Source organism: Schistocerca gregaria, chromosome 10, assembly GCF_023897955.1.
Source record: "Schistocerca gregaria isolate iqSchGreg1 chromosome 10, iqSchGreg1.2, whole genome shotgun sequence".
Taxonomy (NCBI): Eukaryota; Metazoa; Arthropoda; class Insecta; order Orthoptera; family Acrididae; genus Schistocerca; species Schistocerca gregaria.
In genome coordinates, this window is record NC_064929.1 from 131090629 (window position 1) to 131110093 (window position 19465).

The 19465-nt window shown below is 39.0% G+C and overlaps 2 protein-coding genes across 6 annotated transcripts in view; both read left to right on the plus strand.

Annotated features, from left to right (window-relative positions):
• The first annotated feature begins 14428 nt into the window (after positions 1-14428).
• The window catches only part of LOC126293196 (neurexin-4), a 153325-nt gene continuing 148288 nt past the window's right edge, over positions 14429-19465 (plus strand). For 4 of the 5 annotated variants that reach the window (XM_049986318.1, XM_049986320.1, XM_049986317.1 and 1 more), the window contains exons 1-2: positions 14429-14536; positions 14843-14938. In XM_049986318.1, coding sequence (XP_049842275.1) covers positions 14473-14536; positions 14843-14938 — 160 coding nt within the window. In that variant the 5' untranslated portion in view covers positions 14429-14472. Of the gene's footprint in view, positions 14537-14842; positions 14939-19465 lie in introns of those variants that run through there. The other variant, XM_049986321.1, reaches the window with a different exon arrangement.
• On the plus strand, positions 16084-19049 carry LOC126293197 (L-aminoadipate-semialdehyde dehydrogenase-phosphopantetheinyl transferase). The gene has a single exon (XM_049986322.1). It carries the CDS (start codon positions 16575-16577, stop codon positions 18135-18137), a length of 1563 nt encoding a protein of 520 aa, XP_049842279.1. The 5' UTR covers positions 16084-16574; the 3' UTR covers positions 18138-19049.

A 19465-nucleotide genomic window follows, 5' to 3' on the forward strand; every position in this document is an offset into this window, starting at 1 on the left:
ACCTCAAAGAACGACAATTGACCGTAGAGGAAGTGTCTGTTCTTCAAAAAGGAGGGAATCATTGCCAACACCGAAGCGGCCATTCGGACCCTTCCTTGTGAAAGGGCAGAGGAACTACGCACTGAAACAGCCAGGATACAGCGCCGAGCAAGACCACCAGCTTGCAATCTAAAGAAAGAAGAGCTACAAGCCATCAAGAATCTCAACACCGACAAGAGTATATTGGTACTGCCTGCCAATAAGGGGAATGCGACCGCCGTAATGGACACAAAAGATTATGAGCAAAAGATCCGATACCTATCAGATCCGACAACGTACCGAAAACTAAGCGAAGATCCGACGCAGCGTATCGCACGGAATACTAATCCACTAATGAAAGCGTCTTCCCTGCCGGCGGATGTACAGAGAAACCTACGCAACACATAAGCCCTACCACCTCGGCTGTATGGATTACCTAAGATCCATAAGAACAACGTTCCACTAAGACCTATTGTTAGCGCTCCTGGCTCACTGACGTATAACATGGCAAAACACTTGGCTTCTCTGATCCAGCCACACGTGGGAAAGACCGACACATACCTAAAGGACTCAGGACATTTCATTGAGAAGCTGAAGAAAGTGAAACTTGCACCAAATGACACCCTGGTCACCCTCGATGTTGTTTCTTTGTTTACGAAAGTTCCACTCAGTGACGCTCTGGAGCACATCGGTTCCATTTTCCCGCAAGACATCACAAAGCTTTTCCATGCATGTCCCACCACGAGCTATTTCACTTGGAATGGCGATTTCTACGAACAGCTGGAAGGCGTCGCCATGGGTAATCCTCTTAGTCCAGTGGTGGACTACTTCTTCATGGAACTATTCGAAGCACAGGCACTGGACTTGGCGACTTGCAAGCCTAAGGTGTGGTACAGGTACGTCGATGATACTTTCGTTGTGTGGAGCCGTGGTGAAGACAAGCTCAGTGACTTTCTAAGACACTTGAACAGCCTCCATGCCAGCATAAAATTTACCACGGAAGTAGAAAAGGACAAAAAACTGCCATTTCTAGATGTGCTGGTCACAGGAGATGGTGAAAACCTGGGACACTGCATGTATCGAAAACCGACACACACGGACCGATACCTGCACAAACTATCAAACCACCATTCGAGCCAGAAAAGAGGCATGGTTAATACGCTCGTAACGCGAACAGGACGAATAAGTGAACCACAGAACCTCAGGCGCGAAATGCAACACCTGGAAAGTGTTCTGAGTATCAGAGCCTACACTCGGCGAAGTAAGGAATCAGAAAAAGAAATGTCGGGTACAGCCATTCTGCCATACAATCCCAGAGTGACGGACAGAATCGGCCGTATATTGCGCAAACACGGCGTAAAGACTAGTTTCAAACCAACAAGGAAGATCAAATAGCGCCTTAGGACGGCACAGGAGAAAAGGGACCCACCTGCAATGTCGGGAATATACCGTATACCATGCACATGCGGAAAAGTTTATGTCGGTGACTGGAAGATCAATCAACACCAGGATCAAAGAACATAAGCGACATTGCAGATTGGGACAGAGGTGGAGAAATCGTCCATAGCAGAGCACGCCCTGAATGAAACCGACCACGTAATAAAATTCGCCGACACGGAAGTTCTGGCTGTAGAGAAGCACTATCACATGCGCTTGTTCAGAGAAGCTGTAGAAATACAAAAACCCTGCGAACAGTTTCAACAAGAAAGAGGAAAGCCTTAAGGAAAACGGATCCTGGCTTCCCGTACTGCAGCGAACGACCGTCGCAAGTAGCAAGAGAACCGCACCGGAAATGACCGTGGAGAAGCCCTCGGACGTTGGCGCGCCAGGTACATACAGTCTGCGGCCGCGAGCTCGGCTCCAGTTCACCACCGGCAATGGAAGGTGAAGCTTAGACAGTAGCAGCCACTCGTGCTGGCGAAACGTCAGTAAAATCATTAGATGCACGTCGGCGGCCGAAGAACCTGAGACAGAAGCCAATAGGCAGTTTGTCCCTTCAGTATATTAAAGATTTCACAAACTAGAATTGCCAATAAATATTGAACGTGTGCAGGACCCTTTATAGGTACCACTTTAAATCCACCTGAACTAGAGAGCCCAAATATGATACTTCGCACATATGCATAGAAATTAGCCCATTGTGAATCAAAGGCATAATATATCGTCGTCGAGTGTAGTGGAAGAGAATCTGTAAGCTAGAATACACAATCTATGTCTATAGGTCAATTCACACAGGCCATCACATTACGGCACCGTGGCGTCAGGTGATACCTATACTGCCCATCACTTTACATCCCGTCAGTTTGTTTAGCTAAGTACCGAAAAGTTGGTTAGTACCGAAATTATGCAACTAACGACGATATGGCTCGTTAATAGTCAAAGCTAACCAGATAATGTATGATCCTGAACAATTTTGTGTGATAAAGTCCTGAGGAATGACACAACATTTCAAAATGTCGACATTGATTTGCTAGCGAATGTATATACATACAAACACATCAAGCAATATTTATAAGGGACTAAATAGAGGTGGTTTACCTTATCCATTACGTTTTCTTTCTTTGGTAGCTAAGAGCTTCGTTGACAACTATATTATTTTCTTCATTAAAGCTAAGTTTTTCACGTAGGGCTAGTTGTACAATCTTGGGATAAGTCCAGGGTTAGATAACTGCAGAATAGGTTTACCACAGGTTAGATTGTAGTATGCGTTGTATGACGCCATTTTATTCTCTGGTTAATTATTCCCAGATAAGAGTTCATGTCCAGTTAAGTTGACTATAGCTGAAGAGCACTGTGGGTATTTTCATGTACATCATTTAATATTTACTTGGTTGTTGTCTTCAGAAATAGCGTGTGAGATATGTGTTTCAGATTGCAAAACTATTAGCTTGAGAATACTTTGATGCTAGAAGATACTGGAAATGAATTAAATAGTGTAATAGTGTAGTAGAAAACACGAAAACTGCTGCAGTCTCATTCAATGAAAGTATTAGTGCAAAGCATTTCACTAAATTGATAGTGTACTTATAACAATATAACGATGTATCACAAAATCAAATAGGGGTAACGCAGAAGTAGGTCTAATAATGAATAAAAAAGTAGGAATGCGGATAAGATACTAGCAACATCATAGTGAATGCTTTATTGTAGCCAAGATAGCCACAAAGCCCATGCCTCCCACAGTAGTACAAGTTTATATGCCAACTAGCTCCACAGATGATGAAGAGATTAAAGAAACAATGTGATAAAAGAAATTATTCAGATAGTTAAGGGAGATTAAAATTTAATAGACATGATCGACTGGAATTCGATAGTAGGAAAAGGAAGAGAAGGAAAAGTAGTAGGTGAATATGGAAAGAGGGTAAGGAATGAAAGAGAAAGCTGTCTGGTAGAATTTTGCTCAGAGCATAACTTAATCATAGCTAATACATGGTTTAAGAATCACGAAAGAAGACTGTATATGTGGAGGAGGGCTGGAGACACTGGAAAGTTTCAGATAGATTACACAGGGTGAACATAAAGTCCAGAAACACTTACAATTATTTATTGCAAAAGTACCAACCATTGCACAGATATCATACGTATGTCATTTTGAAGAGAAACCCTGAAAGTTTTTGTTTTGTTTTCGTGTATACCGCTAAGTGTAGTTCGGTAATTTGTCGATATTAAGCGCTAGTCGCAAACATGGTGAGTTCAGGTGCGGTGCGAGCTTTGTGTGTGTTTCAGTTCGAGAAAAACAAATGTGCTACAGCTGTTCAATGGAGGTTTAGAACCAAGGACGGTAAGAAGCCACCAACAAGGAAGGCCATTTACCTCTGGCACAATAAATTCGTTATGAATGTTGCTTGTGCCCGGCAAAAAGAAGCAGACATACCGGTGTGAGTGAAGTGAATGTGGAGCGCGTATGAGAGACATTCATAAGGAGTCCAAACAAATCGGTGTTTCGTGCACCCTGTGAACTCGAAATGACTCCTTTCAAATTGTAGCTAGTGCAGAAGCTCAATGAGGACGACAAAGACAAGCGTTTTGAGTTTTGTTTGCAGCTGTAACAACTGAATGAGGATGGGGATGACATTGTTGATCGCTTAATTTTTAGCGATGAAGCCACTTTTCACACTAATGGGAAAGTAAACAGGCTTGGTCGTCCAATCTGGGGTACAGAAGCATGCATATAAATGCACTGAATTTGAGCGTGATTCCCCAAAGGGAAATGTTTTTTGTGCCTTGTCACATCTAAAACTGAATGGGTCATTCTTTGTCACATAGAGCACTGTCACTCGATATTCCTACTTGGACATGTTGCAGCAATGGCTGATGCTTCGAATGCAGTCGGATTCTCCATTCATCTTTAACAGCTTGGGGCTGCATCCCATTTTCATCATGAAGTTTGTGGCTACCTGAACACAGAGCTGTTGCATCGATGGATAGGCCACACTACAGAAGAGGACAGCTATTCATGAAATGATCTTTCTGCCCACCAGATCTCACTCCATGTGACTTTTATCTGTGGGGACACATTAAAGATCTGGTGTATGAACCGCCTCTATCATATGATGTAGCTGAGCTACAGGAGAGAATACGGAAAGTGACTGCCACAGTCAATAATGCCATGCTGGGATGGGTATGGCAAGAATTCGGTTACTGTATTGACATCGGCCAGGTCACTCATGGTTTGCATATTGAATGTTTGTAAAAACATCTTTCAGAGTTTCTCTTCAAAATGCAATATGTATGATTCTTGTACAATGTTTAGTTCTTGTGCAATAAACAATTGAAAGTGTTTCCGGATTTTATGCACACCCTGTATAATCGTAAACCAGAGATTTAGGAACCAGGTTTCAAATTGTAAGACATTTCCAGAAACTGATGTGGACTCTGATAACAAGGTATTAGTTATGAACTGTAGATTGAAACTGAAGAAACTGCAAAAAGCTGGGAATTTAAGGACATGGAACTTGTATAAACTGAAAGAACCTGAGGTTGTCGAGTGCTTCAGAGAGACCATTAGGTACAACTGACAAGAAAGGGGAAAATAAATACAGTAGAAGAAGACTGGGCAGCTTTGAGAGATGAAATAGTGAAGGCAACAGTGGATCAAGTTGGTAAAAAGACGAGGGCTAGTACAAATCCTTGGCTAATGTAAGAGATATTGAATTTAATCGATGAAAGGAGTAAATGTAAAAATGCACTAAATGAAACAGGCGAAAAGGTGTACAAATGTTTCAAAAATGAGATCGACAGGAAGAGCAAAATGGCTAAGTATGGATGGCTAGAGGACAAATGTAAGGATGTAGAGGCATATACCAGATGATCAAAAAGTCAGTATAAAACTGAAAACTGAATAAATCACGGGATAATGTAGATAGAAAGGTACACATGCTTGGAATGACATGGAGTTTTATTAGAACAAAAAAATACAAAGTTCAAAAAATGTCCGACAGATGGCGCTTCATCTGATCAGAATAGCAATAATTAGCATAGCAAAGTAAGACAAAGCAAAGATGATGTTCTTTACAGGAAATGCTCAATATGTCCACCATCATTCCTCAACAATATCTATAGTCGAGGAATAACGTTGTGAACAGCACTATAAAGCATGTCCGGAGTTATGGTGAAGCATCCCTAGAGATGTCGGTCGATCACGATACACTTGGGACTTAAGGGAACCCCAAAGGCAATAATCGCACATATTGAGATACGGGGATCTGGAAGGCCAAGCATGACGATTGTCATGCACAGTCATTGACTTTTTGCTGTCCAGCGCAATCTGTCGGACATTTTGTGAACTTTGTTTTTTATGTTCTAATAAAACACCATATCATTCCAAGCATGTGTCAATTTTTACCTCTCTATCTACATTATTCCGTGTTTTATTAAGTTTTCAAATTTATACTGACTTTTCGATCACCCAGTATTACTAGGGGGAAGATATATACTGCCTACAGGAAAATTAAACAGACCCTTGAAGACAAGCGAACCACTTGTATGTATGTCAAGAGCTCTGATGGAAAACCAGTTCTAAGCAAAGAAGGGAAAGCAGAAAGTTGGAAGGAGTGTATAGAGGGTTTATACAAGGACCATGTGCTTCAGGACAATACTGTGGAAATAGAAGAGTACGTAGGTGAAAATGAAATGGGAGATATGATACTGCGTGAAGATTTCGACAGAGCATGGAAAGATCTAAGTCGAAACAAGGCCCCAGGAGTAGACAACATTTCATTAGAATTACTGATAGCCTTGGGAGAGCCAGTCCTGACAAAACTCCACCATCTCATGAGCAAGATTTATGAGACAGGCGAAATACCCTCAGACCTCAAGAAGAATATAACAATTCCAGTCCCAAAGAAACCAAGTATGGACAGGTGTGAAAATTTCCTAATTATCGCTTTAATAAGTCATGGCTGCAGATTATTAACACGAATTCTTTAGAGACGAATGGAAAAATTTGTAGAAGCTGACCAGGCAATATCAGTTTGGATTCCGCTGCAATGTTGTAACATGTGAGGCAATTCTGACTCAACGACTTATTTTAGATGATAAATAAAGGAAAGGCATTCCCAATATAAAACAGAGTGGAACAATATTGTCTACTATGGACATACTGTGGCTGAATGAAATTCGGACACTACCATACAGTTTTATCAAAACATTTTGTATCACGAAAAATAGTTTTTTTGTCTAAAACAGAAAACGCTGTTAGTAAGAATAGTACACATAACTTGAGTGATTTTTCGATTTGGTTAAGCCTATCGTGCTACTGTATGCTAAATAAAACAAAACAGTATTTTCCACTACTGTGACAGTTGTAACACATGCAACATAAACTAGACTATTTTTACACGAATCGTCATTTTAATGTGCCTGATTTCCAGAAATAATATGATGGAATTCATGAAGTATTGAAATCAAAATTACTACAAATAAACAGTATTATTTAATAAAACTGAGAAATTTTCTCACCTGCCCATCATATGCTCCATTTTCTCACGTACAAGATTGAAACGATGAGGTATGGCTTCCTTTGATAAGTGAAAGCTGGATATTAATTTGGAATCGATGTTGTCACACTTTTTTCTCCTTCTTCAGCTTCATAAACATTTCTACCAAAATCTCGTCTGCGCTGCCTCCAACCTTCACGCTATCTTGAAAGCATATTCTACAGTTAAGCTCTCTAACGAGCCACAATTCTCTAGTTAAATTATTCTGATTTATTCTCCGGTTAGGCGTTAGTAAGGGATCAAATAACGTTTCTCACGCTATTCTGAGACTGGAGCTTAAGCAGCTGCTAATTGGAGGTTGTACAACCGGCCTCTAAAATGTTATTTGATAAAAGTTACTTCATCAATTTATGTTGTTACTTACGTACACTATGGGTGTCAGCTCTGTTGTGTTATTGTAAAACCTAAATAATTTTTCACTTTCAGATATTTGGCCTCGCTCGTGGAAGAACACTGAATTGAAAGAAATAATCCAAGTCGTCATGGAACACTTGATTTGCCACGAAAACGAGGCACGAAATTAAAATAAAGATTAAGAATACAAAAAAGGACAAAACCCACTATTACATGAGTGAGCATGGTGGTAATAGGTAAACTTACAATGTTAGGAGACTTCATCACTATCAAAACTTTTTCCCAAGAAACCTTGAAGTGACATGACGTGACATAACTATCCGATGACGACCTGAGCAAATGCCGCTATTTGAAATGCATTGTGTAATGTTTAGATGTGGCGTTAAGTGACATGACTGCCAGTGCGAAGTTGTTGCAGTAAATGGGAAGTCACACTGGCCGTCACGGCTCCATCACGTCATGGCACGTAGCTGAGGTAAACTCACATGTCCGTCAAGTCACATCTAGTTATTTCAAATCCCATGATCGCAGCTCATATGGCTGTCCTCAACTGTTTTCAATCTATAACAAATAACAAAAAGCAACAAAGAACGAACAATCATGATGTAGAATAACAACTGACATCACCCGAGAAAACCACGACCTACTGAAGGGACGATGAAATGAAGACTGGAGAATGAAAACATGGCTGTCTGTCGAGAGAATATGAGCTTGGGGGTCACGGAAGATGACACTGTCCATTACATTACAGTAATATCTATTCCATACATCGTGAATACGACACTGAATACGACATTTCGTAAAGATGTGGAACATGTAAGTTTAACATACAGTTTCTGTAGAATATATAATTATTTTTTCTTTTTTTTACAATCACCACTTCACATCTAAAAGTTAATCTACTGAACAGAAGGAGTTTTCATTTATAATTATTTTAATTTAGTTTTAAGTGCTGCTTCTTGGCTATTTGTCAGACTTTTAATGTTATTTGGTAAATGACCAAAGAGTTTTGTGGCAGCATAATTTACCCCTTTCTGTGCAAAAGTTAAGTTTAACCTAGGATTGTGAAGATCAACTTTTCTTCTAGTGTTGAAATCATGCAATTCGTTATTATTTTTGGGCTGGGATGGGGTATTAATCATAAATTTCATAACTAAATATTTGTATTGTGAATGTACTGTGAACAGCCCTAGTCCCTCAAATAAGTGCCTGCTAGGTGATCTTGGATGCCGTCCAGCTATTGTTCTGATTACATTCTGTTGTACAATATTGACAACTTCTTATCTTTATGACGAATTATCACAAAATATGACGCCATATGAAAGAAGTGAATGAAAATAGGTGTAATAGGCTAATTTACTTATATGTTTTTCAACAAATTTGCAATAACCATAACAGATAAGTAGCTCAACTCAAATGTTTCAACAGATCGTCAACGTGTCTTCCAATTCAATTTTTCATCAATCCACATACCCAGATGTTTTGAATTGTCTGCCTTAACAACAGGCTTTTCTTTAAAATCTGTATTTATCAATGGTGTTATGCCATTTGTGGTTCAGAAATATTTAGTGAGACTCCATTTGCAGACACAACTTAATAATTTTCTGAAAGGCATTATTTGAAATTTCCTCAGCTACTTCTTGTTTGTTGAATGTGATTATTATACTTGTATCATCAACAAAACGAGCTAGCTTTGCATCTTCATTCATATAGATTGGCAAGTCAGTAATTGCAATGCGAAGCCATTAAAGAGCTAACATACATGCAACATTTTGGAATAATGGTAAGGAAGGCTAGCTCTGAAATACAGTGTTAAGTGCACTGTTGTTTGAAAACGTAGATACCTACATTTTATTTTCCTATGCGACTTTTCTTAGATCATCGAAAATAGTGACTATCCAAATTAATGCTCGCTAGTATCTGTAATGTTGTATCTACATCTACATCTGTGCTCTGCAAACCACTGTGAAGCGCAGAGCATGCATCCCAACAGACCAGTATTAAGATTTGTTCCCATTCAATTTACTTATGGGAAGACTAAATATTGTCTGCAAGGTCATTAATACACAACTTGAACACTAAGGGTTCCAGTACACTTCCCTGGTGCATGTCCGAGTGGAACCTATATGCAGATATATTCCTGCGGTTGGCATGCTATTCTTGTTCTCTAGTGTTCCCTCTCTATGTTCAAGTGATATATATATAAGCTGATGCCAGTGAACAGCGCCCACCGGCGAATTGTCTGTGAATGCTCGTACGCTTATGTTAACTTAATGCGCTCCAATGTAAACGAAGTTTAATCCAGACGTCCGTTAGGGATATGTGAACAAACATTTTCCAGCGTGCATAATGGCGCACAAGATATGAGGTGCAGAGTGCATTAGACTCTATGGAATATACATGTTCCGTGTTTGTTGATGGGACAACGTAATATAATTTGGTAGTCAAATCCATTGAAATGTGTTGTGTGAATAAAACACAAGTTTATTTTGTCCCTTAAATCGTGTTACCTGTCATTTAGCTGCGTTAACCTGCATAAACTACAACAGGTCATGATCCCAGGTACTGGGTTAAAGCGAAATAACAGGCTTTAAGGTGATGTGTATTTGCGCAAAAGGAGAGCAGAAGTTCGTATAAACATGGATTATGGTGCTATACGAAGAAGAAAATAACTGTAAAATGAGAACAACACAGATACCGCAAAGAGAGTGGCTTGTAGGGTGCGAAAATTACACGACCTGGAAATTTGCCATTGAGGCGTATTTGCACTTGGATGACTTATGGGACGTAGTAAACGCACCTAAGGAATCAAGTTCTGTTACTAAGGATCGGAATGAGAAATCAAAACTAATCCTTCTGATTGATCCAGTGAATTATGTTCACATAAGAAAGGCTACGTCAGCTAAGGAGATATGGGACAAACTAAAAAACGCATTTGAAGATGGTTGTTTAACCAGAAAAGTAGGATTACTTCGTGAACTGATAACCACAAGATTGAATAAGTGTAAAAACGTCGATGAATATGTGAATAAAATAATTTCAGTCTCCAATCGTCTGAGGAATATTGGTTTTGAAATTGCAGATGAATGGATTGGAACTTTATTGTTAGCTGGACTACCAGCCAAAGTGATAGACTCTTGTGGTGGTATTGTAGCTACTGCAAGTAATGTAAGAGGTATTTACAAAGTGAATACAGTTCAAAATACTGTTGAAACAGAAAACCACTCTGTTTATGCTGCAAAAGGTTTCTTGTGGCATAGGAGACTCGGACATTTGAATAGGAAAAGCAGGATATGGCAACTGGGGTGGAAAATTATGGAATGAATAACGTTCAGTGTGAGGTGTGTTTGCAAGTGAATCAGGCTAGATTGCTATTTAAATCGAGTCAGAGGGGATCTACCGAAGTCTTGCAACTCATACATTCAGATGTCTGTGGACCTATGGAGAATGAACCCTTAGGAGGTAGCTTCTATTTCCTGACATTCATAGATGATTTTTCTAGATACATGCATGTTTATTTTATAAGTAGCAAGGATCAAGTGAATGATGTATTCGTTTCTTATTGCAAAATGGTCGAAAGACAGACTGGGAAGAAAATTAAAACCATTAGATCACACGATGGATCAGAATATGTAAACAGACAGTTTAAGGAACAGTTGAATGGAATGGGTATTAGGCATCAGACTACCATTCGCTACAGTCCTTCTCAGAATGGAGGTGCAGAACGATTTAACACAACCATCATAGAAAAGGCAAGAAGTATGTTAAGCGATGCTGAACTACCTAAGTGTTTTTGGGCAGAGGCTGTGTCAACAGCAGTGTATTTAATTAACAGATCACCTACCAAAGCTGTGAGACACAAGACATCTTATGAAGTATGGACTGGGAAGAAACCGCATCTAAAGCATTTAAAAGTCTTTGGATGTGAAGCCATGGTTCAGATTCCAAAAGCATTAAGAGGAAAGTGAGATGCAAAATCTCAAAAACATATTTTTGTTGGCTACTGTGAGGATTCAAAAGGCTACAGATTTTATAATCCTGTGAATACGAAGATAATAATTAGTAGACATGTAGTATTTTTGAAGGATTATAGACCTAAAATAAAGGAAAGTAGTGAAAATGACACAGTAATGCAACCAAGCATAATGTGTGACGGTGCTGAAACAGAGATGGAAACTGAAACAGAGGAAGACGAGAATAAAGAGGAAGCTGATGAGCTCCAAGAATCAAATTGAGAAAGAAGATTCAATAGAGGAAGTCAGTTTAAGGCGATCTTCATGTATAGCAAAACCAAAAGAATATCCATGTTATGAAATTATGCTGTCCAAACAATCAACAATCAACCAATCACAGTTGATGAAGCTTTAGTAAGTTCAAATCCTCAAGATTGGAAAAAGGCTATTGAAAAGGAGCTGCAATCTTTTGTGGATAATGATACATAGGAATGGGTGGACATGCCTGAAAATAAAAAGCCACTAAGAACAAGATGGGTGTTTAGTATTAAAAATACTGACAGTGCAATACCAAAACTCAAAGCCAGATTGGTAGTTAAAGAATATTTCCAGAAAGAAGGAATAGGTTACAATGAAACTTTCTCACCAGTGGTGAAGTATTTATCATTAAGATGCTTTTTAGCCCTGGCCGTAAAGGAAGACTTATTAATTCATCAAATGGATGTGAAAACAGCCTACCTGAATGGAAGACTCGAAGAGGAAATATTTGTGATGCCACCTGAAGAAGTTAAGCGACCTCATAAGGGGGAAAGGAGAATCTGGCGTCTGAAGAAAAATAAATGTTTGTATAAAAGTTTGATAAAACTAGGGATGTTACAGTCAAAGGCAGATCCCAGTATATATCATAAAAGGAGAAATGAAGAAATTGCAATCATGACCATGTGGGTAGATGATTTTTTTAAATTTTAACCAATAGTGAAAGCCAGATGGACATTTTTAAAGAACAGTTACGGTCATAATTTAATATGCATGATTTAGGGGAAATTAATCAATACTTAGGCATGAAAATTCCAAGAAGTGCCAACGCAAAGAATTGTGGATTGATCAATCTCTGTACACAAGGAAGATAGAGAAGTTCAGTATGGAGAATTGTTAACCTGTTTCTACTCTTATGGAAAACAAATCAAAACTGCTAATAACTTATTATGACAAGAAATTTAAGGAAAGTGTACCCTATTTGGAAGCTGTAGGAAGTCTACTGAACTTAGCACAGACTTTCAGACCAGACATTACATTTGCCACAAATGCAGTAAGCAAGTTTTGAAGTGAATCGAAAGAAAAGCAGTGGATGGCAGTCAAGAGAATATTCAGATATTTTAATGGAACTGCTGATTATAAGTTAAAATATTCTAAAACTGGAAATGTAAATTTCGAAGGATACAGTGATGCAGACTGGGGAAATGAGTTGGAAAGCAATACTCCATCACTGGAAGTTGTTTGAGAGTAATGGGAGGATTGATATCATGGTCTTGTAAGAGACAAAGAACTGTTGCTTTGAGTACTGTAGAAGCTGAATATATGGCCTTGACCTCCGCTATCCCAGAAGCTCTTTGAATCCGTACACTGATGAGTGAACAAAGTCTCCTTCAACATTAAAGCCAACTGTGATATTTTGTGAAAATATTTTTTGCAAAAAATAATGTACCAGTGTAAGATCCAAACATATTGACATAAGAGTAATTTACAAGAATGATTGCCTATCGAAGTCGAGGTGTCCAAACGATACAAATCGAGCGTGCGATCGTAAATCGATGATGCGACTCTGGTGGCAGTCGTCATGTTTCTGTTGGTCACTACTGTAACAACAGAAAAGCATTACAAAAATATTTGTCACTGCAAAGGAGACGACTTACCTTACTCGTCGTCGGTGTTGTCGTCATGTGAAAGTCCATTACGGTGGTCTGGGTGGATAATTTGAATGAGTCTGACCATGTATTCTTACTGAAACTCGTCCGTTTGCGCACTGTCCGCAATGAAAGTGTAATGGTACTTCTGCATCGAAACTGTTCTTATGAAGTTGTACACACTTTGCACCACCCCAGTCTACAGAGTCCCTTCTTTCCTCGTCTGGTAGTACTCCATATTTGCGACAAAAAGTCGAACAATTTTCTATGCTGGATAAACATGGAATTAGATTCTTCCATGTGAGAGAATCCGCCGAAGAAACGTCAAGTACACAAGACATCCAACTCACTAACGACATAAATCGTCTCGGTTTCCATAGCAACTCACGAATAATTCGCAGAGGTATTTAATTTAGAGTAACTAAGGGAACGATGCAAAACAGAAAATATGACGATCAAAAATAATTGATCAGAACGCCCCACAGCGGTGTTGCATGATCGATTTACGATCGCACGCTCCATTGTACTGTTTGAACACCTCGACTTCGATAGGCAATCATTCTTGGAAATTACCAACATAACGCATCACTTTATAAGACATCATGTGGAACAGGGGAATATAATCCTCAGTTATCTATGCACAGAAGAAATGTTATCCGATCTCCTAACCAAGCCTCTAAGTAAGGACAAATTTCAGAAGTTGGTGACACATTATGGTTTAATCTGGGATGTATAGTGTTGAGTATCTGAAAAATATTTGTTCAAGGGGGAGCGTTGTGGATATGTGAACAAACATTTTCCAGCGTGCATAGTGCCGCACAAGATATGATTTTCAGAGTGCATTAGACTTTATGGAATATACATGTCCCGTGTTTGTTGATGGGGCAACGTAATATAATTTGGTAATCAAATGTATTAATATGTGTTGTGCGAATAAAACATAAGTTTATTTTGTCCCTTAAATCGTGTTACCTGTCATTTAGCTGCGTTAACCGGCATAAACTACGACAACGGTCGTTGAACTTTTTTCTCTTCCTTTTAATGTAGCAGTCATACTTAAACTTCACAGCATAATGATTGTTTCCTGGAAAGTGTCTATGTTAAGGTATTTCGTGAACTATAGATGAACCGCAAGTCAACGAGTTGGAATGACATATATCGATATGAACTGGGCGTGTTTTGAGAATTGTCATCTAACTCTCTGAATATCTTTGGTTGGTGTTAGGTGTGTTTTGTTCTGTAACCATGGTGTACCTGAATTACTGTGTTCTATTTGTGTGGATTCTTAGTTTAAATTACGTTAAAGCAAGTAAGTAGATCAGTACGATCGTTTTCAGAAACACATTTTCCATAGTGCTTACAGAAATCATTGTCATGCCACTTCACGGAGGATTCTGATGATTCATAACGGCCAAGCCCGTTCGAAAATGGCGCTGAATTAAATAAAATTGACGATTTCAATATTTACAGGCAATTTTGAAACGGTGTAGTGTATTCGAAGTATTCTGCTATAGTTTTTCCTTTGGTGCAAAACTTCTTTCCTTACCTCAACGTTACTTGCCAATCGTAACTGCCCCCAAGTATGGCACAATACATTTTACTTTCATATTTTCAGCTGATTACGACTGCAGCCAACCCCTTCTGGAGAATGCTGTACTAAAAGCTACTTCATCTCTTCGTGAACGAGGGCCAGAAAATGCACGCCTTGATGGTATGTCTTTGTGAAGCATTTCCCCTATCATTTTTGTAAGGTTTTTTCCTTGCTAGTGAGAGTAGTATCGTTAGTAGCACTGGTTTCTGAAATGTATGACTTAAGAATTCGTAAGGGAAAGGATTACGGTCATAGAATGCAACATTTATCAAACTGCACCAGGCTTCCGTTGTTGTGTAAGTGGCGTTAGTGTTTCAGCTAAACAAGTAAGATATTGGCGAACGAAGTTTCGAACCAAAGCTGTAGTTGCCTTTGGTTTTGGTTCGGTTCCGAACTTCTTTGCCTTGTTCGCATAAATAAATCTGTTGTACACTAAAGTCTCACTTCCTGCTACTGTAGCCCAACATACATTACAAATAACGACGGGGCATTCGGGCATGTACTACTTTGAGTGACTCCTCTTTGTGTTTACTTGTTTTGTTACAAACTGCTGGAATTTTGGGATTATGACATGTCTAATAGGTCATTGATAAAAAGGTTTACTGGTTTCTGACAGTTATCCATTATGCTAGCAGGCCTAGGTCTGCTGTGATCCATTGTTAAACAAAACATGAGAAGAAATAACTTTCAAACTATTAACAACACGATGAAATAATTTCTAAGTCGAAACGAGATCAGTAGCCAATAACTAAAGGCAGTAAAGTAACTGTCTGTAAAGACAACAGAAACAAACTTTGAAATATCAAATAACTCACAGCGCTATGCCCAGTGGTACACTAACATTACTTATAAACAATTTAGGAACATATGCATACCACATTAGAGTGTTCCATTGTTTATCCCAACATACCCTCTGCAAACACGATCTGTTTCAAACACACTGCACCTCAAAGACCTCACACAACACAGTTGCATCATGGGTCAGAGCAAGCAGGTGGATTTAGACCCTTCAGTTGACCATTCATTAATTGCATAACAAAAATCAAAGATTTAACTTGACAAAATATTTGTCCTGTCACATCAGTAGTAGTTTTATAATTTCATATTTCTATAGTTCGGCTATTGTTGTATTCATAGCATGTTTCCTGGTTATTGAATTTCATTTTTAAGATTTACAGTGTGAGGTCTGATTTTCCACTTAGCTCAATAATTTTTCCACCAATAGCTTGTCAGCCCTGTGACATAAGCTCTCTCTTCCAGGTTAAAGTACTTGGTCATTTGTGCAGCAGAGTTAGCATTGCAGTGGGAAAGTAAATACTAAATATTGCACTTAGCACCACCTACAAATGCAGTGCGTCGGCTGTGCCAAATGTTGTTTGGTGTGAAGATCACTGGCGATATGTATCTTCCAGGCATTCCTCTTCTTTAACGTCTCAGTGATGACTACCGTGATACATAGCTGGAACACATTGCTTTTAGTAAACAATGACTTTTAACAAAGTGATATTGTGCAAGTTCGAAGAAGTAGTTTCATAAGCAGGGAAAGCTGAGATGCATGAATTTGGTGCTTTCACATGTTGAACTGTTAAGCATTACTGCAACGTCATGCATAGTGTTTAAGCACTTACGATAAATTATATACAAATAATTTCGCTTGATGTGTTGTAGTTAAATCTTTGTTAAGTTTTATAAAATAATGTAAACAGTTTAGTGGAAAATATGCACATCCTGCATTACCACTCTTGTGCATTACAATATGTATAAGCCGTCTTGTACAAGCTTGAGAGTTTTGTTGCACACTGCACTAGTACGTTTTGCAGTTGAGAAAATAACTATCGAATCACATTTGGAAATTTGTGGTAAGTATGTATACCACACAAATGTGTGTGGGTATAATAGTAAAGTGACCAACTGTTTATTCAGTGCTCAGAACAATGGTGCTTGCCTTAAGTATTGGTACCAAGTAAGAGAGAAAATACATTCTTTCTGTTTTTGTGGTATTGTGGTAGCACTGTCAGACTTCAAAAAGGCAAATACCTTTATATATTTGCCAGAAATATTTTTGGTTGCTATTAAAGGAATGACACAAGCAAAGTCAAGTGCCTCGTGCCTGAAACTGAGTGAATTTTGTGGCAGTCGGACAGATCAACTGGAGGGTGCAGATTTGAATAAAATGGAGGAGGCATCACTTGCAAGCTGCGAGGAAGATAGAGTAACAAGGAAATCTGAAGTTGACTCTGCTGCTGTATCTCTTAACACTGCACATGTTGATGGTATAGCAGTGAGCACAGATGTTCCTTTAGAAACCAATAATAAGCAGGCAGCCAGCACTTCTCCACGTTCGGTGAGGTGCCCAGAGCGAGATCTTGCAGAACCTGTTATAACCGGAGGGCAAGAACAGCTTGCAAGTGCAAAGATATCTGCAGTGAAGGAGATGAGTGTGCGATGGATGTTTGACGTCAGTTCATGGTGTCCATCTGAGGCAGAGTGGGTCTCGGCACTGTCGAGTGTTCAGCCGGAAGAGTGCACTCGAATCCGTCGATTTGCTTTTCGGAGAGATGCTCGTGCGTCCTTGGCAGGTCGCCTCTTAGCACGATTGTTTGTGAGTCGCGCTCTGTCCATCCCGTGGAGTGCCGTTCGCTTGGAACGGGACAGTCGGGGCAAGCCGACTGTTCAGGAAGGGCTGACAGATGCCAAAGTCAGTTTCAGTATCTCTCACGCCGGGAGGTGGGCAGTGCTAGCTGGTGAAGCAGGATACGGAAGCTCAGTGGCCGATACTGTCGGTGTTGACACTGTAGAAGAGAAACATCGTGATGCTGCACACTTGTTGCGCATCATGAAACGAAATCTCTCCACAGTTGAACAGGTTTCAATTGAGAAAGCTGGCAGAGATGGCCCTGGCGTGTTCTTCAGGTTGTGGGCCCTTAAGGAGAGCTACCTGAAAGCAACAGGTGAAGGTATTGGTGGGGGCCCTGAATTATCCGAATTGAGTTTTTCATTTTGCAGCAGTCATCTACCCGATACCCCCGGATGTGTGGAGGTGGGAACTGCTCTGGAGGTGAAGGGCTGTCCTCTACCTAGTGGGTGGCACTTTGAAGAGTCTCGAATCGATCCGTTGCATATTGTCGCAGTGGCTGTTTCTGGTTCGGAAGATAACTGCTGTAAAATGAAATCGGCACCTCCAGTGTTTCAAGAAATATCTTGGAATGAATTTCAGGGTGCTTTGGAGTCTGTCACTCATCATGAACCAACATTCTATCTGGATTATTTTAATAAGCCAGAAAGCCCTGCATACTTGCAGAACACTTCAAGGCGATGACTTAGGAGACTTTGCTGAAGTGAGAGAGCAGAGTACACACCATTTTGTTAGCATTAGTAGTACATATGTAGTAAACATGCTTTCTTGCACAGTAACATTTCTTAAATGGCTAGTTTTAGATACCAAGCATAATTTTCAGGTTTTATACAGAAAGGTAAAACGTAAGGCTACTGACATTACTCTGCAGAATCTGCACAAAGTGTTCTTATATAATCGAACTGATAAATTGCTTACAATTAGTGGTGAGGCTACCACTTTGTCACAGACATTTTACAAAGTTGTTTATGCAGGAAACTTTTTGAAATGTTTGAAAAAACTGGGAGGGGGGTTATGACAGATTGAAGTAGTGAAGACAGATGTGAGATATGTCTGGATAACTTATTTGGTAATGATTTTTATCTCATTTAAATAAATTAATATTTAAGTTGGCCTCACAATAGACCGTTACCTTCCTTTGGTTCTATTGGTTGGACTGTGTTACAGAAATCTTATGTACCAGCATATTTGATTTATTAATGTTCTTAATGGTGTTTTGATGCTTACTTTGGCCGTACTTTTACATGGAGTATGATGTTGAGTACACTCTGTTTCTACATGCTGTTGCATTATTTTGTTTGATATATGGTGCAAACAGTGAAACATTTGATAATCAGAAGTGCCCATTAGCTCTCAGTAGAATTTGTGTTTTTTTAACATAGCACTTTCCATCTGTCGATAAGTCACATTTCTAAGGAACCATGTGCTACTTACATTTGTTTCTTAAGCTGTACTTTTGTTTCTCGTGTAAAAATGTTACAGCACACAGTGGAACAGCTTGTTATATTTGGTTCAACTTCACTTATACTGCCTGTCAAGTAATTTTTGTATAATTGTATTCACATTTTACATTTAATAAAATGTATGGTATTGGAATGCTAGATCAAATTCAGTTTTTAATATCCTTTTTCTGTTACAGCATAATGTTATGTTCCAGTATATTAGTAGCACATAATGTGCCCTATAGCTTTACATTTTGCATTATGTTGCATGACATAGTCTGCCGTTCATTTTATTATGAGCAGAAGTAAATGGGGAAATATTTCTTCAATATTACGGGACTGTCTAATCCAGTATATAGCAGTTTGATGTGTAGAAAGTTCAGATTTGTTTTGTGTGTCTAAGTAAAGAAAATACTATAGCAGTGTGCGTGTGTCTGTTAAAAATTAGATGTATCATGAGATAACAAATTTTTACTCTTACATCCTCTTGTGTGTTTGATCTTTTAGTACTCTAATAATAGTATTTCTTTAGAATAATATTGTGTTTTATTGTTTATTTCATTTACATAA